Source organism: Podarcis cretensis, assembly GCF_951804945.1.
Source record: "Podarcis cretensis genome assembly, chromosome: 13".
In the NCBI taxonomy this organism is placed as follows: Eukaryota; Metazoa; Chordata; class Lepidosauria; order Squamata; family Lacertidae; genus Podarcis; species Podarcis cretensis.
The window spans coordinates 55,990,858-56,017,975 of record NC_137182.1 but is presented as its reverse complement, the minus strand read 5'-3'; the positions used below and the strand labels follow the sequence as shown (position 1 = coordinate 56,017,975).

Sequence of the window (27,118 nt, the reverse complement as noted above, 5' to 3'; positions counted from 1 at the left end):
TTCAGATGTGAAGGAAATAAGCAGCTATCCTATCTTTAAAAGACATCTGAAGGCAGCCCTGTTTAGGGAAACTTTTAATGTTTAACAGACTACTGTATTTTAATACTTTGTTGGAAGCCGCCCAGAGTGGTTGGGGAAACCCAGTCTGATGGGCGGGGTATAAATAATAAATTATTTATTATTATTATTATTATTATTATTATTATTATTATTATTCTGCCAGGCATTACTGAGGTGTGATCATTGGCTGCTTCTCAGGCGTTATGGAGTCGTGGCAGGGGGCTGGACTGGAGAAGCCTTCCGGATCCCTTCTAACCCTGCAATCCTCTAACAGCATGACTAGGATGGGACACAACCGGGCTGGGAGGCTCACGTCATGCCCCTCTGGCTGTAAGGTTTTTGAGGGCCGCCTAGGCAGGGATCAGGGCCCCTGCAAAGCCCTCTATCTTCTTTGTAACTGTAAAAAATGTCCCTTGCAAGCAAAGAAGGAAGGCGTTCCCGCACCTCGTTCCCCGACCACCGCTTGCTCCCGCTGTCGACGCTGTTGAAGCCTGAATCGAGGCCGCCATACTGCCGCACGGGGTAGAAATCGTCCGGGAGGCTGTGGGAACAGACACAGAAACAAGCCTCTTGGAAACAATGCTCTTCATGCCCCTCTCTGGTGGCTAAAGCAACTCCAGAGCCACCTCCTCCCAGGTACAGCCTTTCTCCTCCCCTTCCTGCCCCCCAGGCACCCTGCTCCCTCCCATGGGGCAGCAGATGTTTAGCAGAGCCTCCCAGGCCCCCCTCTACCCGCCTTACCACGTCCCGAAGCCAGAGGGGCGGGTTCCTTGTGCGAATTCTGCCAGGTCCGGCCGCGCCTTGCTGCAGGCCTCAATGTTGAGGTATTTGAAGATGTGGATTTTGCCTTTGGAGCAGATCTGCGGGGAGAACGGAGGTGCTGGGTCACAGGGTGGCGGCGGCGGCGGCCCCCGCAAAACGAAGGCCGCCTGCCCCGGATCGCGCCTGCCTTCCCCGCCAGCCTGTTACATCCTGGCCCCCAGGCCCCACCGAGAGCCCCCACTAAGGGCAGGATAAATGGAAAGAGTGGGGAGAACCACAGGCCGGCTCCGGCCCCCCGCCTTCCAAGCAGTCTCTGCTCTCAGCCGCCCCCCCCCGTTACCTGCGCAGGTGGGAACTGCAAAGGGTTGTTCTCCAGCAGGATGGACTGAAGGTGCCGCAGGTGGCGGTAGCAGGTGGGAATGCGGACCACGCGGTTGCAGGAGAAGTCCAGTCGCACCAAGGGCAGCTCCGCCAGCTCTGAGGTGGGGCAAAGCACAGGCGCCCATGAGCAAGGGGCAGAAGAGGGGCAGGGAGGGCTGCCTCCGTCGCCAGTTTAGAAGCACGGGATCTGCCGGTGCCCAGATGGCGCCGGCAAAGGAGGGAGGCGCTTTGGACAAGCACTGACCTTCGGGCAGGATGGAGATTTGGTTCCTCCGGACGTTGAGGTCCCGAAGAGACTCCAGGCCGCCCACACTCGCTGGCAGGGACTGCAGCTCATTGCTGCTGACGTCCTGAGGCAGAAAAGAGGATTTGGGGAAAGGTCACAGGTGAGCCGTGCTCCATCCCAGTGGGGGGAGGGAGGGAGGGAGAGCCCTGGAGGCAGTGAGAGAGCCTTAGGGGTGCCAGTACTAAGACTGCTTTAGAGACATCTCAACTAGGGCCAGGGCCTTTTCAGTACTGGCCCCGACTTGGTGGAATGCTCTGTCACAAGAGACCAGGGCCCTGCGGGACTTGACATCTTCCCACAAGGCCTGCAAGACAGAGCTGGTCTGCCTGGCCTTTGGTCTGGACTCACGTCTGACCCTTATGTTTCCCACCCCTTATGGTCTTGATCTATGGGCTACTATTAAAATGAGGCTGCATTTTAAATTGTATTTTAACCTGTATTTAAATTGGTTTATTTTTCTATTTTATTGTTTAATTGTAATTTTACTGGTGTTAGCTGCCCTGAGCCCGGCTCTGGCCGGGGAGGGCGGGGTATAAATAAAAATGTATTATTATTATTATTATTATTATTATTATTATTATTAATACATGGGGCAGGGAGAGAAAGCTTATTTATTTCATAAAACGTACATACTAGCAGTTTTATTTTATTTTTAAAAAAACCAACCACCACCTCAAAGCAGTTTACCCAAAAGATAAAACAATAAAATTAAAAGGACACAGACTGCCTAATGGCTGACGGGCTGGGTAAAGAGGACGGTTTTTGCCTGGCACCTAAATACATGTAATGGTAGCGCCAGGCGAGCCTCTCTGGGGAGGGCATTCCACAAATGGGGAGCCACCACAGAAAAGGCCCTGTTCTCGTGTTGTGTTGGTATATTTGAGTGGGCAGAGTGGAAACCCCCCCCCCAAATTCTACCTAGGCGTCCTCGAGGCGATTTGGGGTGAGAGAGGGATAGAAGTAAGCTGTCTGCAGGGGGTTGTCTTAGCGGATTGAACCATGTGATAGTTGTGTGTGTTGGGGTGGTGATGGTCCTGTCGCCTTTTGGGTTCAGGTATGGAGGGCCTTGGGCATCCCTCCCACCCCCCACCCCCACGTGGCTTCAGCCCAGCTGAGCGTGGAGACACCAGCGAGGCCGAACCCTGGGGGAAGGCAAGCAAGAGGAGCCCGTCTCCCGAGGGCTTCTGCCCTGGAGGAATTCCACCCCCCGGCATTGCCGACTCACCAGCTGGCGGAGGGTACTGAGGGTGCCGATATCGTCAGGCAGGGAGACCAGCTTGTTGTTGCTGGCGATGAGGACCTTGAGGGGGAGCCGGCAGAGGCAGGAGGGCAGGGAAGAGAGCTGGTTCCGGCTGCAGGGAAGAAAACAACAGTGGAGGAGGAAGAGGAGACTGGCAAAGCAGGATGGGTGGGCTGGGGAATGAGGAAGGGAGCGGGGGCGCTTATTCCATTTTGTCTTCTCTACTTCCTGACTTTCACCCTGAGGTCCCACGGCAGGTTGCAGCATTAGAAGCAATTTGAAAAGTAAGGAAAATGAGGGGACATTCTACCCTATGTGGTGGGAATGTACAGTGGTGCCCCGCAAGACGAATGCCTCGCAAGACAGAAAACTCGCTAGACGAAAGAGTTTTCCGTTTTGGAGGTGCTTCGCAAAACAAATTTCCTATGGGCTTGCTTCGCAAGACGAAAATGTCTTGCGAGTTCCTGCGGTTTTTCCCCCCTCCCCCCCCCTTTTTCTAAGCCGCTAAGCCGCTTATCTGCTTATCCGATAAGCCGCTAAAAGCCGCTAATAGCGCTAATCCACTAAGCCGTCAATGGGCTTGCTTCGCAAGACGAAAAAACCGCTAGACGAAGAGACTCGCGGAACGGATTCTTTTCGTCTTGTGAGGCACCACTGTAATGAAATTAAAAAGTTTTGGGAAATGATATACAATGAATTGAAGAAAATGTTCCACCTAACATTTATTAAGGAACCTGAAGCATTTCTGTTAGGGATCGTAGGAAAATACCTGCCAAGAAAGTTCAAAAATATCTTCATGTATGCGACAACGGCGGCGAGAGTCTTAATAGCAAAAGGATGGAAGAACGAGGAAACGCCGACTAAAGAACTATGGCAAGAGAAATTGATGGACTATGAAGAATTGGCAAAATTGACACATAAACTACGGGACAAGGATAACTGATTTTAAAGATGAATGGGAACCTTTTACAAAGTACTTAAAGAAACAACAAAGTGAATTGGACTCCGTGGCAGGTTTTGAATAAACACTCACAAACTCTTTATTGACAATAAACAGTCAGATAAATTAAGGATCTATACAGTTTTGTAATATGCAGAGAATAGCATTTGTAGAGAAACCAGAGATTGGAACTGAGGGAAGTCGGGGGGGGGGCAGGGGGGGTTATTTTATGGGGAGGGGGGGAAATGGGGGCGGGAATCAAGGAGGATATGTTTTAAGATACCGTAATATGTTTTGTTTAAATTCTTAATAATTTTTTAAAAAAACAACAACAAGCAATTTGAAAAGATGTGAAACGGCGTTGCCGTCACGGGGCTATTGTTGGAATAACCTTGGGAAACTGAAAAGAAATAAATAAAAGCCGATTCGAAACAGCTCGCAACCAGGGAAATGAGGTGGGTCGTAAAAACGCGCAGCTCAGGTGGCAAAAGCCAGGGGCCGGGAGCACCTCTGTGGGGAGGAGGGAGCCCCACAGCTCTGCAGGGACAGGCCACCCCCCTGAGGGCAGAGGAACCTCCGAGAAGGCCCCCTATGCCAATCTCAGAACCCGGGAGGGTCTATAAAGTGGGCCTGAGTCGCGCAGGGCTTTCAACGCCAACGTGAGGGAATCCAGAGAGCCCTCGCCGCACCTCTGGAGAAACACCCCATTTCCCCCCTTCTCTGGCTTCCCCCTTGTGCGAGTTACCTGACGTTCAGGTAGGTGAGGGCTTGGAGGTTTGCGATGGCGGAGGGGATGCTGCGGAGGCAGTTGTGGTACAGGCTCAGCCCCTCCAGGGACATCAAGTGGCAGGCGTCTTCGGGGACCTCGGCAAAGCGGTTTCGGGAGAGGTCTGGGAAGGAAGAGAACAGGGTCTTTAAGCTCCCAGGGAGCCCCTGCAGAGTCCAAAAGAAGACCCCCCCCAACACTTCCAGGTGACTCAGGCTGGCTGGCTGACAGAAGCCTCTGCCGAGGCTCTTTGCTCCAGCCCAAGAGGGGCGCTTGGGGGAGGAGGAGTCGGGCAGCCCCACAGCGAAGCCTCCCCAGGGTCAGGTTGCCGGAGGCTGAGGGGGAAGGAGGCGTTCAAAATACCCCAGATGCCAGGAACGCTTTGTGACTGGCGTGGGTCCAGTTGCGACCGTGTGGGTCTCAGGTGGGTGGCCAAGTTGTTAACAGACATCTCCATCTGGCTGGCCTCTCCTGCTCTCTCTCTCACACAGGTGAGCAGAAGACCTGATCCACTGCATTCGTACAGCAGAACCTCGGTCGCCGAATGCTTCAGGAGTCGAACGTTTCAGCTTTCAAACGCTGACCACCCAGAAGCGAATGCTTCCGTTTCCAAACGCGCCTTGGAAGTTGAACGGCTTCCGAGGTGCGTTTCTCAGTTTTTCCACAACGGATTTTGGCAACTGCGCATCGGTTGCCGAACATTTCGGAAGTCAAACAGTCTTGCAGAACGGATTACATTTGGCAACCAAGGTTCCGCTGTATTCTGCCTTTTCCTCCGAAGAAGACACAGTTCACCCCCCCCCCGTCAATTCTTTACAACGACCCTGCGAGGGAGGTTAGGAGGCTGTGACTGACTCCAAGCTCACCCGGGAAGCTTTGGGTGGGGGGGGGGTGTTGGGGTTTGAGTGGTGTATTCTATTTGAACTACATGCTGCATACTGTTTCGAGATTCAGCATGGCCCAGCTTTGGAGTCGCAGAATTGGGACCCCAAGGGCCGCTTAGTCCAGGAATCACAGCTGAAGAATCTCCAAGCGCCTTAAAAACCTGCAAGGGAGGAGAGTCTGCCCGTTCCCCTGTGAATCGGCTCTGACCCTCTGAAAGTTCGTTTGAATCCCTCGCTTTGGGTCCTGCCCCCTGCAACAGCACGAAACAAGGTTGTGCTGAATCTTACAGGGGACAGCTCTCCTACGCGATACGAAAATCTTTATTGTCATTGTCCCATACAGAACAATGAAATATTTTTTTTTTTGGGGGGGGAATCTACATAAGACCTTCGAAACCAACAACCCTCCTATCCCAGCTATCCCAACCTGGTTAGCCCCCTAAAAACTCTGATACCCCATTCTTAAAATACAATATACTCCCATAGAGACTACCTTAAAGGTAAAGGGACCCCTGACCATTAGGTCCAGTCGTGACCAACTGGGGTTTTGGCGCTCATCTCGCTTTACTGACCGAGGGAGCCGGCGTACAGCTTCCAGGTCATGTGGCCAGCATGACTAAGCCCCTTCTGGTGAACCAGAGCAGTGCACGGAAACGGCGTTTACCTTCCCGCCAGAGCGGTACCTATTTATCTACTTGCACTTTGACGTGCTTTCGAACTGCTAAGTTGGCAGGAGCAGGGACCAAGTAAGGGGAGCTCACTCCGTCGCGGGGATTCGAACCGCTGACCTTCCGATCGGCAAGCCCTGGGCTCAGTGGTTTAACCCACAGCGCCACCCGCGTCCAGAGAGTACCTTACACTGCGTTTAAAACCAAAATTGCATTTGGATAGAAACTGTTTCTCAGGCGGCTAGTCTTGATAACCCTGGACCTTCTTCCAGAAGTCAGAAGCTGAAAGAGATCATTTCTGGGGTGCGCACTATCCTGCGCTATCTCTGCCGCTTTCTTATGGCACCTGGAAGCATAGATTTGATCCAAGGTGGGAAGAGGGCACCCAATTATTTTCTCCACAGTCTTTACAACCCTGGACAGCATTGTTTTTCCCCCGACGGTGCAACTCCCAAACCACATACACACAGACCATAAGTTAATACACTCTCAACAGTACAGTGGTAAAATGCCATCAACAGGTCCTTTGAGAGATTATTTTTCTGGAGGATTCTCAGAAAATGTAACCTCTGCTGTGCTCTCTTCATTAGGTCTCTGCTGTTTTCTCCCCAGGTTAGGTCATCTCTCAACTCCATTCCCAGAAATCGAAACACCGAGACCTGTTCCACACACTTCCCCTCAATAATAAGTGGCTGAATATTCAATTTACGTTTCCTAGAGTCCTATCGGCTATGTCGTTTCTTCTCCAACTCCCTCAACTGTTCCTCATCACAAGTCAGACCGCTTCATCTCCAGCCAGACAAACCCCTGCAGGCTGCCCCTGCTGACCCTCTGGGAGACTATGGCCAGCTATGCCTCCTGACCCCCTCCTCCAGGAATCTTCCCACCCTCCACCTGGGGGAATGTTGCAGGAATTTATGTATAGGTTGGGGGGGGGGTTGCCCCTCCAGCAGATATCATGCACATGCAGCCCACTACCAAAACCAGCACAATCGCTTTTGTGACTTTTGTGATTTGTCCCTACAAAACACTTCATCACAGTTTCTTCCTGCCTATTCAAAGGGCCTTTGCTGCAGGATATCAAATGTAAGAATTCACTGATAAATGTACCTATGTACTGGCTCACTGGGAAAACTTCAGAAATTCCTATAGACATGTGAGATCCTGATACCTGAGTGCCAGATAGGTAGCCATGCCAGAAATACCGAACCCAGATGGAGACAAAAGAGTGTGGTGAACTTAGCTGGGAAACAGGGAAATGTAAAGATCTCTTTTGTTCCACTTGATGGGTGTTTGGTGGAGGGCAAGGGGAACCATGGGGCAGGGTCCAGGATGCTCAGATTATGGCCACCAGACCTCCCCTTTCATGATGTAGTAGTGATGTAGTTTGGGGGGGTGTAACATGGGGATTAGCAGCTAATAAAAGTTTGGGTTCTCTTTTGTTTGGGGCTTCCATCTTGTCCCACCTGGTGGCAGGTGGGAGTCCTGTCGCCACAGTCTTCAATCAAGACCAAGCCTACTGGCTGCTGTTTTGCTCTGGGATTCCTTGTTTTTTGCCCTAGGGAGCCCTCAGATTTCTCCGTTCACAGGAAGAAGGCGACAGAGACAAGGCCTTTGGTGTGTGTAGGAATCTGCAAGCAGTCCTCCCTCTCTGAAGTCCACCATGGGTGGAGAGCCCAACAGGCATAGCACTCGCTTTATGCTTTGTGTCTGCTCAGATGATGTTTTGGAAGGAGGAGGAGGAGCAGCAGCTAAATTTAGAAGCAGCCCTTCCAAGTATCCAGGAAGAGAGGCTCCTCGAGGGCCCAGTGGAGGAGGAAGAGGCGGTGGGGCTGAGGCCAGCCACTTCTCCACTGGGGTGGGCTTCCTTGCAAGGAGGCTACCTTGGCAGCTGTAAGAACAACAACAAAACCCACCCGCCTTCCAAGTTCCTGGCTCAGCTTTTGCTCCTTGAAGCATCTTGCATTAAAAATGGGTCGGTTCGTGGGTGAGGGGAATCACAGGCTTTTTCTGCAAGGGGGAAATCTCATGTCTTAGAAGCTCAGATATGAAAGTGGGGCGCCAAATGGCTCCTTAAACCAGGGTTAGTGTCACCAAAACAGAAGGCCTAGTTGCCATTTGGGGGCCAGACAGCTCTTAAGCTGTATTTTCCAAGACGGCTTTTGGGTTCCGGAAATTCATTCTGATTAAATGTGACGGGAGAGAATTCTACAGGATGTGTTGCTGGTGTGTGATTCAAGGATCACCAGGCAGGCACCTCCAGGTGGTGGAGATGTCGGGCACCATCCAGGCATCTTCACCTGGTCGCAGGTGGCCAATAGCCAGGTGCAAAATGTGCCTGATCTTTCTGAAGAAGAGGCCAATTGTGGAAGGAGAATCTTCTGAAGATCGGCAGAGGCAGGAAGAGACTGAAGGAACTGGGTGAATGTTGCCCAGAGGAATGGGGGTTTTTTTGGGTGGGGAGAAAAAATACGGGTGGTAACAATGATGAGCTTAAGATGAACTGGCTAGATCTGAGGACAAGAGCAACTCTCGCATCCTGTGGTTTTCCAGCAACCAGGATTCAGAAGCAGAGCAACGCCTCTGAGGGCAAGGTCGGCACACGCTCGACCTGGGTGCGAATGGTGCTCTGAGGATGCTGACCAGCTCACCTGTGCTGCTGCCCCCATCTCCCAATGCAGCATTTTTATGGGGTGGGGGGCAGGCAGAGAGAGGAGGGCGCTGCAGCAGCCTGGCAGATGGCGGAACGGAGCCAGCCTCTCCCCCCAAAGTTAACAATAGTGACAGAACAGCTGGTGTACATGACCCTGCCCCAGACACAGATGCCCACTGTATGCGCCGGGAGGGCCCAGCTGGGTAAACGTTTTGTCAGCCATACGATCCGGAGAGGGCGGCACGAGGCCGAGAAGAAGGGAGCGTTTTGTTCTCGAGGGAGAGCCTGAGGGAGACTCTGCTGCTGGCGCAAGGGAGCTGGGAGCTGCCAGGAGGCTGATGACAGGGGCCCAGGAGGAGGAGGAGATCGTAGGGAGGGGGCTCTTTGCGCAATGCCCCTCAGCCAGTGGCAGCGAAGAAGCCGCAGGAGATGCCAGCCTGGATGGGGACACCAGGCTCCGGACAAACTGGGTCTCTCTTTGGGCCCCTGTGGCTGTTGGCATTCGTCTGTCTCGGAAGACAACAAAAGAATGCACCTTTGGGCGTGAGCTCAAGCAATTCGCAAGAGGCAGCGTGGTCTCCAGAGACACCAGTATCCGAACAACCAAGGAAGAGGATGCAGGACCAGCCCAATGGCCCAACTCGCCCCGCGTCCCAGGGGTCCGACGAGCTGTTGGAAACCTGAAAGTGGGGCCCAAGCACAAGGGCAGCTCTCTCCCCTCCTGTGGCTTCCAGCCATTGGGACCACTGACAGCCTTCTCCTCCTCCTCCATGGATTTGTTTAATTCTCTCATCATTTGGGACCACCTCTCCTGGTATTTCCCACGGAGGACATTACGGTCTTCAAACAAAAACATCCTGGAGATCCCAGGCCACAGGGAGATTAGGCTGGCCTCGACCAGAGCCAGGGCTTTTTCGGCCGTGGTCCCAATCTGGTGGAATGCTCTGTCACAAGAGACTAGGGCCCTGCGGGACTTGACATCTTTCCGCAGGGCCTGCAAGACAGAGCTATTCCACCAGGCCTTTGGCCAGGGCACAGCCTGACCCCATCCTTTGGCAACCCTCATAGAACTCTAGCCCATGGTTGCCATCAATTTGATTCAGAACTGATTTTAGAATGAATTGATTTTAGAATGCTGTGTTACTTTTATTGTTGTTAGCTGCTCTGAGCCTGGCTTCGGCTGGGGAGGGCGGTATATAAATACAATTTTAATATTATTATTATTTCTCTGCAGCCGCTTGATGTGAGAAAAGCCTTTCTGGACCAGGCCAAAGGGGCTCCTCCTAGCCCAGGTTCCTCTCCTCCCAGGGGCCAACCAGATGACACACAAGGAAGAAGAGTTTGGATTTGATATCCCACTTTATCACTACCCTAAGGAGTCTCAAAGCGGCTAACATTCTCCTTTCCCTTCCTCCCCCACAGCAAACACTCTGTGAGGTGAGTGGGGCTGAGAGACTTCAGAGAAGCGTGACTGGCCCAAGGTCACCCAGCAGCTGCATGTGGAGGAGCGGAGACGCGAACCCGGTTCCCCAGATTACGAGTCCACCGCTCTGAACCACTACACCACACTGGAAGCCTTGAAAACAGGGCGCAAATGCAACAGCCCCACCCACCCGCCTGGGACCCCCAGCAAGAGCAGTGTTCAAAATCCCCCAGCCGCATTTTGCTACTGGTTTGGCTCCAACTGCATCAATGTGGAGATTTCTGGGCACCCGAGTTGAAAACACTCCGCCTTAGTCCAGAGTTAATACCATTTCCATTGTGTCCCTTTCTCCTCCTTGGAAAATGGGACGAATGAATTGTTGTAAGAGCAAGCTACACTCAAGCTATGTAGTTGAGATTGTAGAATTGTAGCGTTGGAGGGGACCATCTTGTCCAACCCCCTGGTGAACAGACATTCCGTTGTGGCGCCCGTAAAACTAGATTTCTAAGGTGCCTCTGACTGTGGACGGAGAACACGGCTGTCGCAGTTGTCGCGCTCCACGCACTTGTCCAAATCAGGGTTTCTCAAACTTGAGTCTCCGGCTGTTTCGGACTACAACTCCTATCATCCATAGCTAGCAGGACCAGTGGCTGGAGAAGATGGGGATTGTAGTATAAAAACAGCTGGAGACCCAAGTGTGGGAAACCCTTATTCTGAAGTCATCCATTTAGCTGGAGCAAATTCCATTGTTTGCTGGGAATAATCAATGTTGCCCCTTTTTCTGCATTCTTGAAGTCCCTTCCTGCCCTGTCTCCTCTGCCCCCCTCCCCCCCCCCCGGTCTCCTCTTCTTCTGCCCCCTCTGCCCTTCCTCATACGGCTTTTTCAACCAGCCCACGTGCTGCTTTGCAACCGTTAAGTAATAAGCAGAAGGAGGCCTGTTTTGTGTCACACTAGGCAGAAAGGAAGGGGGCGTTCACAGGAAGGACAAGCGGCAATCTTACACTGGAGTCCAGCAAGTAGGAGTCTGCAATGGGATGCAGCTTCCTCTGGGGACATGCGTTTTATGAACATTGGATCAGGTCCAAGGGGGCCCCTCTAGTCCAGCATCACTGTCCTCGCAGTGGCCAACCAGATTCCCATTATGGGAAGCCCGCAAGCAAAGCCTGAGCACGAGAGCCACTCCCCCCCCCCCCGAAGTTTCCAGCAACTGGGATTCAGAAGCATCACTGTCGTAAGAACCTGACCCCAAGTGTGGAGGCAGAGAACAGCCACCCGGGCCAGGAGCCATCTAAAGCCTTCCAGGAATTCGTCAAATCCCCTCTGGCAGCTGTCTAGGTCAATGGCCATCACTGCCTCTGGTGGGAGGGAGTTCCACAGTTGAACTACGCACTGCTTGAAGAAGAACATTGTTTTCTCTTTCCTCTATCTAAGTCAGGGGTCCGAGGATCAAGAAGCAAGGAGTCACAAAGTCAGGGGTCCGAGGATCAAGAAGCAAGGAGCCACAAAGTCAGGGGTCCGAGGAGCAAGAAGCAAGGAGCCACAAAGTCAGGGGTCCGAGGAGCAAGAAGCAAGGAGCCACAAAGTCAGGGGTCCGAGGAGCAAGAAGCAAGGAGCCACAAAGTCAGGGGTCCAAGGATCAAGAAGCAAGGAGCCACAAAGTCAGGGGTCCAAGGGTCAAGAAGCAAGGAGCCACAAAGTCAGGGGTCCAAGGATCAAGAAGCAAGGAGCCACAAAGTCAGGGGTCCGAGGAGCAAGAAGCAAGGAGCCACAAAGTCAGGGGTCCAAGGGTCAAGAAGCAAGGAGCCACAAAGTCAGGGGTCCAAGGATCAAGAAGCAAGGAGCCACGAAGTCAGGGGTCCGAGGATCAAGAAGCAAGGAGTCACAAAGTCAGGGGTCCGAGGATCAAGAAGCAAGGAGCCACAAAGTCAGGGGTCCGAGGATCAAGAAGCAGGGAGCCACGAAGTCAGGGGTCCAAGGATCAAGAAACATGGAGCCACGAAGTCAGGGGTCTGAGGATCAAGAAGCAAGGAGCCACAAAGTCAGGGGTCCGAGGATCAAGAAGCAAGGAGTCACAAAGTCAGGGGTCCGAGGATCAAGAAGCAAGGAGTCACGAAGTCAGGGGTCCGAGGATCAAGAAGCAAGGAGCCACGAAGTCAGGGGTCCGAGGATCAAGAAGCAAGGAGCCACGAAGTCAGACGCAGCAGGGCAGGGAACCTGTTGCTGTGGCAAAGAGCCGAAGGCAAAATGCTGACCTTATATCCATTCCCAGCTCTTGCCACCAAGTGCTGTGAGTTACCAATCGGCCTCACCTGTGTGGCCGCGCCTTGCCTCTTCAGAACCAACTTAGGAAGGCCCCAGTCCTGCGAAGCCCTACTGGCCACAGGGCCCGGCTCCTGCACGCACACCTGACACCTGTCCTCCAGGAGGAGCCCTTTCCCTTTCCCAAGAAGAGCGATGGAGGAGATATATTTAGGCATCAGACCTGCCCTGAGTAGGGGTTTCTTTTTTCCTTTTAGGGTTGGGGGACAAGGAGCGCTGCCAAGATGTGTTGCTGTGGCCAACTTTCTTAGAAAGGTGTGCACAGATTCTGGCTGGTTTTGGGTGGCTGCCCAGGCCCTCAACCATGGCAGGCGTGAAAGAAGCGGGAAAAATCCCCCTTATCAGTGAATGTGCAACTGCAGCACAGATTAAGCAATACTGGGGAGCTGTTACTTGGGAGGTGAGGGGTGGGGTGGAAGGAGGCAGGCACAGCCCTTACTTCTGGAGATAAAGGCTGCTTTCTGCTTACCCACCTGTACAGTATGACAATTGCGGTTGGCAGTGCCAACAGAGCTGACCTGAGGAGCTGCCTGACATGCCACAGCAAAAATGCAGCGAGATATGGAGGAACTCCACCGGTAACTTTGGCACAAATCCGCTAATCGACGGGGAGTCCACCGCCTCCCAAGGGAGTCCGTTCCACTGCTGAATAGCACCTGCCATCAGAAGAAAGTCATTCCTGATGTTTAGTCAGAATCTCCTCTTTTGCAATCTGAATCTGCTGGGTTCGGTCTGACCCTCTGGAGCAGGAGAAAACAAGTTTGCTCCACCTTCCAAGCCGCGTTCGAAATTAGCCAAGCGCCAGGCGCGTTTTGCACCTGGCTTTCGGCCACTTGCGACCAAGTGAAGATGCCTAGGCGCCAGGAGGGTGGCGCCTGATACCTCCACCCTCTGGGGATCCCGGATCTGGACTGTTTCTGCACCCTAAGACCCCACCCTGTAGAATTCCATCCGTTATATTCAATCTGCACAATCGGGTTGAATTTCAGAAATCAAAATGCTTTTTCTGTGCAGCCTGAGCAAGAGCCCTGCCCCTTAAGAAAAAGAGGTCGGAAGAGGCCAATATATGATCAAGAAGGAAAGTTCTCAAAGCTCTTAAATGAAATCAAGGTTGTCCTCTGAACTAGCCAGACTGAGAATCAATCACAGCCAGTCCAATCGCTTGGAAAATAAGACTTTAGAGCCGTCTTGGCCCAAAACGGAAATGGCAATTGCAACCTTGAGTTTAGGCCTGCTTCCGATTCTGGTGCCAGGAGATTACAGGAGAGGGTCTGCTGGCGCAAACAACGGCAGCTACTATTCAACCAGGACGCGAGGCCCCACCTGAGCACTTCCCTTTCGGAAGGCAGGTACAAATTCCCCAGATAAAACCCCTCTCTCCACAGCTGGAAGGGACTGAGCGGGGAAGGCAGGGCTCCTGCCACTGTGATAATAATAATTATAATAATTATTATTTATTATTTATTATTTATTATTTATACCCCGCCCATCTGGCTGGGTTTCCCCAGCCACTCTGGGCAGCTTCCAGCAGAACACTAAAACACAATAACCTATTAAACATTAAAAGTTTCCCTAAGCAGGGCTGCCTTCAGATGTCTTCTAAAAGTCTGGTAGTTGTTGTTCTCTTTGACATCTGGTGGGAGGGTGTTCCACAGGGCAGGAGCCACCACTGAGAAGGCCCTCTGCCTGCTTCCCTATAACATGGCTTCTCGCAGGGAGGGAACCGCCAGAAGGCCCTCGGCACTGGACCTCAGTGTCTGGGCAGAACGATGGGGGTGGAGACGCTCCTTCAGATATACTGGACCGAGGCAGTTTAGGGCTTTCAAGGTCAGCCCCAACACTTTGAATTGTGCTTGGAAACATACTGGGAGCCAATGGAGGTCTTTCAGGACCAGTGTTATATGGTCCCAGTCCCCAGTCTAGCAGCCGCATTCTGGATTAGTTGCAGTTTCCGGGTCACCTTCAAAGGCAGCCCCACGGAGAGCGCATGGCAGTAGTCCCAAGCGGGAGATAACTAGAGCATGCGCCACTCTGGCCAGACAGTCTGTGGGCAGGGAGGGTCTCATCCTGCGGAGCAGATGGTCTGATATGTTGCAGACGCTGCCTCCTTCCTTGGGGCAGGTCAAAACCACGTGAGTGAGAGAAAGGAGATCTTAAGAAAGGTTTTGGTCTGGAGGAGCCAGGAAGGAGGGAAGCCCGTCGTCCCCCCCTCCTGCAAGGGCTGCCCCCCCTCCTCTGGAGCTTGCTTCCTTCCTTCCAGCTCTTGCTTCAGATCCAGAGGCAGAGAGAGGAGCTACGTGCTGCTGCAGCAACAACAACAGCAGCCCCCGTCTCCCTCCGTCCGTGTCCTGCGCCTGAACCCCTTGGCGTCCTTCCCTGCACACACGACTGCTTCAGAAGGGGCTCCTCCCACTATCCTGGCAACAGAGGCTCTCCCCAAGGAAGAGGCAACACACACAAGCCCCGGATCAAGGCCGCTCCGCTGTCCAGCCCCAAGAGCACAGGAGGAGCATCTGCCGGACCAGGCCCAGCATCCTGTCCTCAGAACTGAGGAATCTCAGATAGACTGCCCCTGGCCCTGCAGGTTCCATCAGGACATCGGAAGAGCCTGGCTGCAGGGTCAGGCCACAGGGGCCCATGGAGCCCAGCAGCTTGTCCTCACGGGGGCTGACCAGACGCCCATTATGGGAAACCAGCAAGCGGGATCCGGGCACAAGAGTAACTCCTCCATGAATCTGGCTAATCCTCTTGTAGGGTGCCGAAAGGAGGATGTGAAGGGGAACGAGAGAGGGGTTAAGGTGGTGGGGGGGGGCAAGGTGTCTTTCCAGCAGCATTTGCAAGCCTGGTGCTTTCTAGATTTGGCATTTTTTTGGACTACAACTCCCATCAGCCCCCAGCCAGCATGGCCAATAGTCAGGGAGGGCACCGGGTTGGGGGAGGCTGCGTCAAAGGGTTGCAGGCAGACGCAGGCCCGGCTTCTCCTTCAGAGGGATGCAAGTTGCGGCACTAAATCTCTCTCTCCCCCCCCCCCCGCATCCTAGCTATAACGGAGAAAATTACACATAATTTGAGATTTCAGCTACAACCTCCAGACGCTATTTATACGATCTGGCATTCCTTTCTTACATATACAGCGGAGCCATCCTTTTCGAGACAACCTTCGTCACAAAGCTGGCAAATCAGGAACTAGACTTGATCACCTAAGAAGGCTGGTATTCTTTTCACATGGAGACAACATCTATTATTCCCACTTTTTCTTTTCACGCCTATTTCAACCCACATACTTATTCGACGTGCCCCTTTCATAGTTTCGCTTTTCGTCTTTTAATTCCCATCTCCTTTTTTAACGGCTCTCCCTGTTTTAGACACATTATAAAACCAAATTTTAAAATCTTTAGTAGGGCTGGGCGATAGGACATAACCTAGGTTTGAACTCCATATTGTGATAACGGTTTCATAAGATTTTACCTGGCAATATATCGCGAATCGTGATGCGCATGTGTGGGAAAAGCCATGAAGCCAGCCGTAGCTTCAACTCTGTTTAAGACATTGTGATATGTTGGTATATCACAATGTTTAGCTGGTGGTATATCACGGTATTGAAAACCAGACATTGTCTAGCCCTAATCTTTACCAAACGCCTACCCCAAACGTATTTTTCAAGGCCTAGTAACTTGATTTGGAGAGATAATCTCCAGTAGGCGGACATCTGAAATGGACAGGGGTGCAACTGCAGGTAGATACGACCCATAGATTGTCACCTGAGGCCCTTCTTTGTGCTGCCTCCTCCACAGAAGGAACATCAAAACGGGGCCTTTTCGCCGGTGGCTCCCCATTTGCAGAATGCTCTCCTTAGGGAAGCCCGCCAGGCGCCATCACTGTATATCTTCAGACGCCAAGCAAAAACATCCCTCTTCAGCCAGGCCTTCAGCTACCTGTGGCCTTTTAGAGCTGAGGCTCATTGGTTGCTTTTAATGCATCCCCCTGCCCTGGTTTTAACACACATATATTTTTGCACGTCATTTTGTATGCGGCTTTGAGTTGCCGTGGCGAAAAAAAGAGTGACTAATTAATTTAACTAATAAATAAAGAGCAGCGATCATCACGCCATGTGCATGGGAGGAGTTGCCATGGCAAAAAGGAGAGACACTAATTTAATAAATAAATAAAAGAAATAAGAGAGTGGCGATGGTTGTGCATCGGAGGATAGGCCTAGAAGTTCCACTGGCTCAGTTGCCCCCCCCCTGCCCGCCCCTGTGCGGAAACGGCCCCACGGCCCACCCCCCCCAAAAGGAAGGAGGGGAGATCTGCCCTGAAGCCGCTCAGCTCCCCTCCTGGAGGGCAGAGGGAAAGGGGCTCCCGCCTTGCAAACTGATCTCTTGCAGAACCGCCAGGCATTTTTGCAGCTGCCCCTTCCTCTCCCTCTCCTTCCCACCCCCCAGCCAGAGCACAGGGGAGGGGGAACGACACCCACCCACCCCGGCTAAAAATAAGAGCTGGGGAAAAAGAAACCCCCAACCCACCAGATGTTTCCTTTCTGGGATAAAAGGAGGACTTTTTGAAGAAGTCGCTGCTGCTGCTGCTGCTGCTGGCTGGCCGGCTGCACATTCCTCGCAGGTGGAAATGTTGGGTGGGAGCCAGGAGGGAGCCTGGCTTTGGGGGGGGCGCTTCTCCTCTAGCTAAAGGGGCTCTGATGGGGGGTGGACAGGAAAAAGGCCCCAGAAGACAAGGCTGCAAGGATGGCTCCCGGGCGGACATGGAGGCCACTTCTGAGTATTCTTATATTTATATCTCACTTAAACCTGGCAGGGTATCTCTGGGAGAAGAAAAGGCAGAGGAGTAAACCCTATGGAAATCGAGAAAGGAGTCCCTAAGACTGTTGGACGATGCCTTGCACGCCTCCGTCCAGCAACTCCTGCAGCCAAGCTGGTGCCCAACGTCCTGCTCTGCTTTCCTTTGGACCACACCAGCAAAGCCAAGAGGGGGGGGTCTTGTCATCTGGGCAGCCCAGAACCCCCAGACACACCGCCCAGGATGGCACCCCAGGGAGGCCACTTTGCCTTCACCCCCGGAGACGCACTCTATTGTCTCTCGAGACAAACAGATGCCAGCATCATCTATCTCTCAACCTTCTTCCTTCAAAGAGCACAAGGTGGCGTATCTATTTCTCCCCCTGCATCGCCACAACAACCGTGTGAGGAGGGTAATAATAATAATAATAATAATAATAATAATAATAATAATAATTTATTATTTATAGCCCACCCATGTGGCTGGGTTTCCCCAACCGCTTTGGGCAGCTTCCAACAGAACACTAAGAACAGAATAAAACTTCAAACATTAAAACCATCCCTAAACAGGGCTGCCTTCAGGTGTCTTCTAAAAGTCAGATAGTTGTTTATTTCCTTGACATCTGGTGGGTGGGCGGGCACCAACACCGAGAAGGCCCTCTGCCTGGTTCCCTGTAACCTCACTTCTCGCAGAGAGGGAACCCCCAGAAGGCCCTCAGCGCTGGACCTCAGTGTCCGGGCTGGACAATGGGGGTGGAGACACTCCATCAGGTATACTGAAGGCCGAGGCTGTTTAGGGCTGTTTAGGTCTGCAGCAACACTGTGAATTGTGCTCAGAAACGTCCTGGGAGCCAATGTAAGTCTTTCAGGACCGGTGTTATGTGGTCTCGGCGGCCACCCCCAGTCACCAGTCTAGCTGCCACATTCTGGATTAGTTGTATTAATTATCGAATATTAAAAACAAAATACAGCATTAAGCCTTAAAAACTTCCCTAAATATGGCTGCCTTCAGCTGTCTTCTAAAAGTGAGATAGTTGTTTATTTCCTTGACATCTGATGGGAGGGTGTTCCACAGGGTGGGCGCCACCACCGAGAAGACCCTCAGCCTGGTTCCCTGTAACTTGGCTTCTCGCAGGGAGGGAACCCCCAGAAGGCCCTCAGCGCTGGACCTCAGTGTCTGGGCTGGACGATGGGGGTGGAGATGCTCCTTCAGGTCTACTGGGCCTTTGAGGCCGTTTAGGGCTTTCAAGGTCAGCACCAACACTTAGGCTGAGAGTGATGGATTGGTTCCCAAGGCTGCTTCCTCACGGCCAAGTGGGGTCTCCACCCACCCCGGGGGCTTAAGCCCACCACCCCAGCCCAGCAGCATGCAAGCGGCACCTCCAGCAGCGGAGGCAGGGAGTGTAGCTGGAATGGCAGGGAGTCCTTGGAGCAGCAAGAGAGGGGGGGACTGGGGGGGGCAAGGAGGATGCTCCAGGATGTCCCTGCCCAAAGATGCTTACAAGGTGGAAGGAAGAGGGCTGGGGAAACAATGGTGGGGGTTTTAGGATAGGAATGTTAAAAACTCCCTTGCACCATACCAAGTCAAACTCCTGGTGCATCTGGATCAATACTGTCTACACTGGCTGGCAGCAGCCGCTCCCCAGGGGTTTCTGACAGCCCTACTAAACTATAGTTTAGAGGTCCCGGGCCCTAAGGAAGTCAGACTATCCTCCACCAGGGCCAGGGCCTTCTCAGTGGTGGCTCCGACCTGGTGGAATGCTCTGTCCCAGGAGACCAGGGCCCTGCAGGATTTAACCTCATAGAATCATAGAGTTGGAAGAGACCACAAGGGCCATCGAGTCCAACCCCCTGCCAAGCAGGAAACACCATCAGACTCCTTCCGTCGGGCCTGTAAGACAGAGCTATTCCGCCTGGCCTTTAATTTGAATTCAGGCTGATCTTTTATTTCCCTCCCCTTTTATGAAGATTACCAGCTCTGAGACCCCACAGCTAATTCTCCCCTGGCCTCCTCGCTGGCCCAAATAGGACCAATTCAGCCAGCTAGCCCTGGGGATTATCTAATACTTATTGGATGGATTTCCTGTAAATTGATTTCTGAACTTTGAATTTTATTGTTATTCACGTTTTTATACTGTATTTAATGCTGCTTTTACAATTAAGTGTTTTAAATTTGTTGCTAGCCGCCCTGAGCCTGGGTTTTTGAACCGGGAAGGGCGGGGTATAAATGAAAATTTGCTATTTATTTATTTACCTGGAGATGCCGTTGGGGGACAGTGGAAGAGGACTGGAAGAAATTTAAAATATATCTCAAAAACTATTGTAAAATTGAGGAATGTTAAGATGTCAGGGGGTAAGAAGCAGAGAATTGCAGCTGTAACTAAAAAACTAAAGGAAATTTAATGAAAGGGAATTAAGACAATTGACTAAAGGGTTGCTAAAGAATCACCAAACAAGGATGCAGGGATGGGGAGGTATGGGGAAGTCAAAAGAAAGAAGGGCATGAAATTATAATCTTGAAGTTATATTGGTTTAATTGTTTTGTATGTTTTCGTTTGTGTTTTGATTTTCTTGTGTTTCTTTTGTTTGTTTTGTTCTGTTTTTATTATGTGTTTGAAAAACGAATAAAAATTATTTTTTTTAAAAAAAAGAGATGCCGTTGGGGGCTGGGCCTGGGACCGCCTGCATGCAACGCTAACGCTCTCCCGCTGAGTTAAGAAGGCCCTTCGCCAAAGCAGAGATTTGCAGAACTGTGGCGTTGGAATGGGTCCCAGGGGTCATCTAGTCCAACCCCCTGGAATTGTGGCTGAAAGGTCCCTGACAAATGGCCACCCAAGCTCTGCTATAAAAACTTCCAAGGAAGGAGAGTCCGCCACCTTCCGTCTGTTCTTGCTCAACGGCTCTCACTGTCAGAAGCCCTGGGTTCAGGGTCCTCCCTTCTGGAGCATCAAGAAACCAGCTTGCCCAAAGATTAAGACCTTCTGGGAGATGATCTATAATGAAATGAAAAAGGTATTTAAATATACCTTCCAGAAGAAACCAGAGGCCTTTCTCTTGGGCATGGTCGGCCAATTGGTGCGAAAGGAGGATAGAACCTTTTTTATGTACGCCACAACAGCAGCAAGAATACTCATTGCAAAGTATTGGAAGACACAAGATCTACCCACCCAGGAAGAATGGCAGATGAAGGTGATGGAGTACATGGAACTGGCTGAGATGACTGGCAGAATCCGGGACCAAGGAGAAGAGTTGGTGGAAGAAGATTGGAAAAAATTTAAAGTTTATCTTCAAAAATATTGCAAAATTAAGGATTGCTAGAAAGATGTTGGGAAAAGAAAATTATGTGGTTTTGGCAGAAATGACATAAAGGATTAAGTAAAAATGAATTGGTGAAAGAGAGAACGTAAAATTATAGTATATTAAGACAAATTATTAAGATGAAAACAAGGTTGGAAGGATTTGCTGAAATAACAATTTGAATTAGAATACAAAAATGGGAGGTGTGAGGAGGTCAAGGAAATAAGTAAAGGAAAGAAAGCTATGTAAAGGTTCGATTTGTTCTTTTTTAATTGTTTGTATTTTTTCTGTCTTTTTTATTTTTCTTTTTTCTCTTTTTTCTTTTTGTAACCTTTAAAATTTGAATAAATATTATTTTTTTTAAAAAAAGAAACCAGCTTGCCCCACCTCCCATGTGACAGCCCTTCAGGTATTTGAAGAGCTCCTCTTCTCCGGGCCAAACACCCCCAACTCCTTCAAGCGCTCCCCCCCAAAGAGAGCTTGGCTCCCAGATCCCAAAAGGTTTGGACTTTGCTGGGTCAGCTGCTGCAAAAACCTGAGAGCATTTCAACGTGGCCCCCCAAAACTTAGGGACTGCACCCCCTGGCAGCTCTAGCTGGAGGAGCTGTGCCCCCATGTGCCCCCCTGGCCATGTGGCCCTGCAAGGGCTGGTGGGAGTTGTAGTCTGAGTGATCTGGAGGCCGCCAGGACTGGGGAAGGCTGTCTTTAAGCGAATGTTCACGCACACGTCCCAGGGCTGAGATCTGCAAATTGTCAGCAGACAGCTGAGAGGCCTGGCGTGGGTGGTGGTGGGGCGGCGGTCTATGGGGACTGGAGGGACCCCGTCCCCCTCTGACAGCCGTCTCTCTCTCCGCGCCCCCCCCGAAACAAGAGTCCCATTTCACAGCTGCCGTTGGCATTAACATTCCTCAGGCAAGGCGGCCAGGCCGGCCGGTTGCCCAAGACACTCTCCGGGGAAGCTGTGGGGCTGGACCGGTCCTGCTCCCCATTCGCTCTGCAAACCCATTTCAGGCTCAAATCGCAGATTTTGACCCACCGGGGTGCTTGAGTCCATGGCCCCCTCCACCAATGGGAATATCCCAAGCCAGGGGGGCATCGCTTCTGCAAGCCACACGGAGAAAACGGAATAGCTCTGCCTCCACAGTTTACTTATTCATTTATTTTCATAGGGTCACAGAATTGTAGAGCTGGAGGGGAACCCAGGGGTCATCTACTCCAACCCCAAAAATGGATATTCCATCTTTTTATTATATCTATTTTATATCCCGCTTTTTTCTATAAGGAGCTCAAGGTCCCGTCCCCCCGGGGCTCATTTAACACCCACAACAACCTTATGAGGTAGGATAGACGGATAGAAGGCAGCGACTAGCTCAGTAGGAGATGATATTAACAGGCAGAATTGTAAGTTGTTTTTATATGTAACGACAGCAAGAATATTATTGGCACAAAAATGGAAACGAGAAGAACTACTGATGAAAGAAGAATGGAGGACAAAGTTGATGGACTATGCAGAATTAGATAAATTAACAGGAAGGATTCGAAACCTGCGAGATCAGAGATTCTTAGAGGACTGGAGTAAATATATGAATTACTAGAAAAGTAACTGTGATGAACAGATTACGCTAGTAGGATTGCAAGAAGTTTTGTAAGGTGGATTATCTAAAATATTACAAGAAAGACTATGAGAAGAATTATTAGTTAAGGACAATTAAATGCAATATAGAAATTAAGAAATGCAAAACAAGTGATAAAGAACGGAAAATCACCAGAGGTGTTGACGGAAGTCTAAAATAGTGCATAAGATGAGAAGATATGTTGTATGACTGCCGGAACTGATATATTAAAAAAATCAATAAAAATGTGTGTGGTGTTTTGTGTGTGTGTGTGTGTGTGTGTATGTGTATATATATATATATATATATAGGCAGCGACTAGCTCTAGGTCAGCCAGCAAACTCCATGGCCAAACGGCGATTTGAACCCTGGATCGGTGCCCCCGCCCCCTCCAGCTTCACTTCCTGCAACTTCCCCACCCCCAGAAACTGGGCCAGACCTCTGCAGGTGGATAGCACCTTCCCTTCTCCCCCGCCCAAGGCCTGGCCCCTCTTGCGGTCGAATTCCATAATCATAGAATTGCAGGGACACCCCAAAGGTCATCTAGCCCAACCCCCCGCAAAGCGCGAGTCATAGCTAAGTCATCCCTGACCGATGGTCACCCCCTCTGTTTTAAAACCCCCAACCAAGGCCCGCCACCTTCCCAGGAAGTCCGATCCACTGTCAAACAGCTCTTATCTTACCCTCCGAAAGTTTCCCCCACCCCAGAGATGCTGATCTGGCAGCTTCTCTTGCCTGGACCCTTTATTTTGGGGGGTGGGCGGCGGAGATCCGAATTCGAATCAGAGGAAGCGTTTGTCCCTCTGCTGTGGTGGGCAGCCCCTCTCCCCCCCTCCCTGACACAGATTCCCATCTCTTCTCACGTCCCAAACGCCTTCTCCTCTCTGTGGGGTCCCTGCTTTATCTCCCGAGTTTGCTGCACTGTGAGACAAGGAAGGCAGCCTTTCAGCCTCTGTGCTCTTTCTCACAGCCCCCCCCCCCTCCGAGATAAGCAGCAGAGGCAGCTCAAAGTGTGGGAAACCTTCCTAATCGCCCCTGCTGAGGCCGCCCAGCACCCAAGGGGCAAGGCGCCTCTTCCTTTTCCCAGCCCTTCGTCTCCCGCAGAACACAGGGTGAGGGCAGGAGCCACGCTGGCCCCAAGGAGACCTGGAGTCATAGCTTCAGAGCTGGAAGGGAACCCTGAGGGTCATCTGGTCGGACCCGCTGCAATGCAGGAATAGGCAGCTGTCCCGTACAGTACGCAGGGTGAGACCCTACCTGCTCTCAGACTGTCTGGCCAGAGTGGCGCAAGCTCTGGTTATCTCCCGCTTGGACTACTGCAATGCGCTCTACGTGGGGCTACCTTTGAAAGTGACCCGGAAACTGCAACTAATCCAGAATGCGGCAGCTGGACTGGTGACTGGGGGCGTCCGCTGGGACCACATAACACCAGTCTTGAATGATCTACATTGGCTCCCAGGACATTTCCGAGAGCACAATTCAAAGTGTTGGTGCTGACCTTGAAAGCCCTAAATGGCCTCAAAGGCCCAGTAGACCTGAAGGAGCGTCTCCACCCCCATCATTCTGCCTGGACACTGAGGTCCAGCTCCGAGGGCCTTCTGGCAGTTCCCTCCCTGCGAGAAGTGAGGTTACAGGGAACCAGGCAGAGGGCCTTCTCGGTGGTGGTGCCCTCCCTATGGAACGCCCTCCCACCAGATGTCAAAGAGAACAACAACTACCAGACTTTTAGAAGACATCTGAAGGCAGCCCTGTTTAGGGAAGCTTTTAATGTTTAATAGACCACTGTATTTTAATACTTTTGTTGGAAGCCGCCCAGGGTGGCTGGGGAGACCCAGCCAGATGGGCTGGGTATAAATAATAAATTATTATTATTATTATTATTATTATTATTATTATTATTAAACCTGCCACGGGCCCAACATGCAGCCACGTATCGCCCGTTCCAGCCACCAAAGAGAGACTAGCCTAGAGAACACGTAACTGCCCACATGTGGCTTCCAATGCTTAATCAACTCCATGAGAGAACCACATTTTACAAGAATTAAGCTTCTGGTCCTCTGACCACAACCAGCCCCTATCCTGGTCAGAAGAGGAGTCCTGCAGGATCGGAGAAACGGCCTGTATGGTCCAGCGACCCATTCCGACTATGGCCAAGCATGTGCCCATTATGGGAAAACTCTCCTACACAGCTGCGCAAAGGACTTTCTTTTAAGGCCTTCTTGAGGCCACTGCAATGAAACTGGGACCCGGGTTCAAGATTCGGACACATCGCGTACGTCAACGAAGCGCAATGATAACCCAATTTGTTCCAAAAGGCAGAGCCTGGGATTTCCTTCCCCTTTGGCCCTTCCAACTCCTAAATGCCAGGAAATATCTGCAGAGAGACCCTGCACAGGACCCCAGGTGTTGAACCAGCACCCAATAGGGTGGCCTGCCTGGATTTCTGCACCCTTTTCTAAGTGGGGAGTCCTAGAGTCCTCCTCCCCCCCCCCCAGGGTGCTGGCTCGACTGTGCTGGCAGGGAGCCAAAGGTGGCCACACTCCACGAACTCTGCACGCTGGAATAATAATAATAATAATAATTTATTATTTATACCCCGCCCATCTGGCTGGGTCTCCCCAGACATTCTGGGCAGCTTCCAACAAAATATTAAAATACAATAGTCCTTAAGATATTGTTACGGAAATTACCGGGGGGGGGGCACATCTTTAAAGTTGTTAAATGTTACAAATATTATGCATAAAGGTATCCTTTCGACTTGACAGCTCAGGGAAGTTACCTAGCTTTAAAAATCATATAAAATCAACTCCTTTGCCAGTTTCCTTCATTCCACCGCCAATTTGCTTCATTGGCCAAGGACTTGGAACCACTTGGGTCCCCATCATAATCACTCAAGCAGGAGATCACGTACTCATAGCTGTCAATCGCTGGGCAAAAGCTCTCCTCCGGACTTGCCCAGGTGGCAGACTATGCAAACCAAAGTTCTATTGTCCCTTTGTAGTAGGGGCAGATGGCGACAGCAGTCATGAAATTAAAAGACTGCTTCTTGGGAGAAAAGCAATGAAAAACCTATACAGCATCGTAAAAAGCAAGAGACATCACCTTGCCAACAAAGGTCTGTATAGTTAAAGCTCTGGTTTCCCCCGTAGTGATGTATGGAAGTGAGAGCTGGACCATCAAGAAGGCTGATCGCCAAAGAATGGATGCTTTTGAATTCTGGTGCTGGAGGAGACTCTTGAGAGTCCCATGGACTGCAAGAAGATCAGACCTCTCCAAAAAGTTAGGGTTCCAGGTGGAGAAATCGAAGTTGGAAACAGAACTGTTAGAGCCTAAGACTAAGGTACTTTCAAGAATGTATAACTTGCTGTTAAAATGGAATACACAAGATGAAATGGTTAAATCGGCTATGATAAAGTGGGCACAGGACATTGGGCACAACATTATGTTAGGAAAGGTTGTGGACCATTGGGTTGAACTTCACTGCATGTAATGCTTCACTGCATGTAATGCTTTGAAGGAAAATGTAATGAAAATGATATATAGATGGTGCATGACCCCAGTTAAACTTGCCAAAATATACCATTTGTCTGATAATAAATGTTGGAAATGTAAAGAAAATGAAGGAACATTCTTTCACCTCTGGTGGACTTGCCCTAGAGTGAAGGCTTTCTGGGAAATGATATATAATGAGCTGAAAAAGGTATTTAAGTATACCTTCACTAAGAAACCAGAGGCCTTCCTTTTGGGTATTGTCGGCCAGAAGGTGTTAAGGAAGGACCGAACATTTTTTATGTATGCAACAACAGCAGCAAGGATACTTATCGCTAAGCACTGGAAAACCCAAGATCTACCCACACTGGAAGAGTGGCAGATGCAACTGATAGACTATATGGAACTAGCCGAGATGACCGGCAGAATCCGAGACCTGGGAGAAGAGAAAGTTGAAGAAGACTGGAAGAAATTTAAGATTTATTTAAAAAAGCATTGTAATTTGGTTGAATGTTAAGAAGGATGCTAGATCATAAATAATTGAGCACCATTAAACTAGATGGAATTAGGATGACAAGTGAGATTGAGGAAAAAATATAAACCTTTGGGAGAATTATTAGATTATATTTTAAATGAATGGGATACAAGAATGTAAACAAGATGATAAATTGCGGGTAAGAATTGACAATGATGCAAGTGGGAGCGGGAGACGTGAGGGAGTCCAATGAAGCTAAGAAAATATGTTATGATATATGTTTCATTGTTTTTTATTTCTGCAATTATGTTTAAAAATTTTAATAAATATATATATATATAAAAAAAGAAGATCAGACCTCTCCATTCTGAAGGAAATCAGCCCTGAGTGCTCACTGGAAGGACAGATCCTGAAGCTGAGGCTCCAAGACTTTGGCCTCCTCATGAGAAGAGAAGACTCCCTGGAGAAGACCCTGATGTTGGGGAAGATGGAGGGCACAAAGGGAAGGGGACGACGGAGGACGAGATGGTGGGACAGTGTTCTCCAAGCGACCAGCATGAGTTTGACCAAACTGCAGGAGGCGGTGGAAGACAGGAGTGCCTGGCGTGCTCTGGTCCAGGGGGTCACGAAGAGTCGGACACGACTAAACAACAAAGTAGGTGGTTAGAATGTACTTCCCAATGCATATCCTGTATCCGCCTGTTGTCCCAACACATTCCTCCTGTGTTAATCATGTACAACCCTCCCCTTTCCTGATGTACCAATGATGTAGTGATGATGCTTAATGAACTGGGATAAGATAGAAACTTGCAAAAGTCCTTGTCACCCCATCCTTGGGGTTCGAAATTCCTTTCTGAACCTGTTGCGCAATAAACTTTGGTCTACAGCTATTTGCTCCGGTTGGTGGCTGGACTCCTTCCTTTATTCCGCAGGGACCCGCGGGCTCTGCCCGATGAGCTGGGGGACTGAGCAGCCTCGCACCTAGATTTTTCCCTAATAGATATTAAAAGCTCTTCTGTCTTTTCCTGAGCTCACCCAAACTTGACTTGGGCTCCTTTTCCTCCCTGCAAA

At 50.7% G+C, this 27,118-nt stretch overlaps 1 protein-coding gene across 3 annotated transcripts in view; it reads right to left on the bottom strand.

Annotated features, from left to right (window-relative positions):
- Positions 1-27,118, bottom strand: part of LRCH4 (leucine rich repeats and calponin homology domain containing 4) — a 73,984-nt gene that overhangs the window by 17,115 nt on the left and 29,751 nt on the right. For all 3 annotated transcript variants that reach the window (XM_079951859.1, XM_079951858.1, XM_079951857.1), the window contains exons 2-7: positions 4,415-4,559; positions 2,715-2,841; positions 1,448-1,553; positions 1,163-1,299; positions 802-920; positions 505-601 (exon numbers count right to left, since the gene is read on the bottom strand). In XM_079951859.1, the coding sequence (XP_079807985.1) occupies positions 505-601; positions 802-920; positions 1,163-1,299; positions 1,448-1,553; positions 2,715-2,841; positions 4,415-4,559 (731 nt within the window). The remainder of the gene's footprint in view (positions 1-504; positions 602-801; positions 921-1,162; positions 1,300-1,447; positions 1,554-2,714; positions 2,842-4,414; positions 4,560-27,118) is intronic.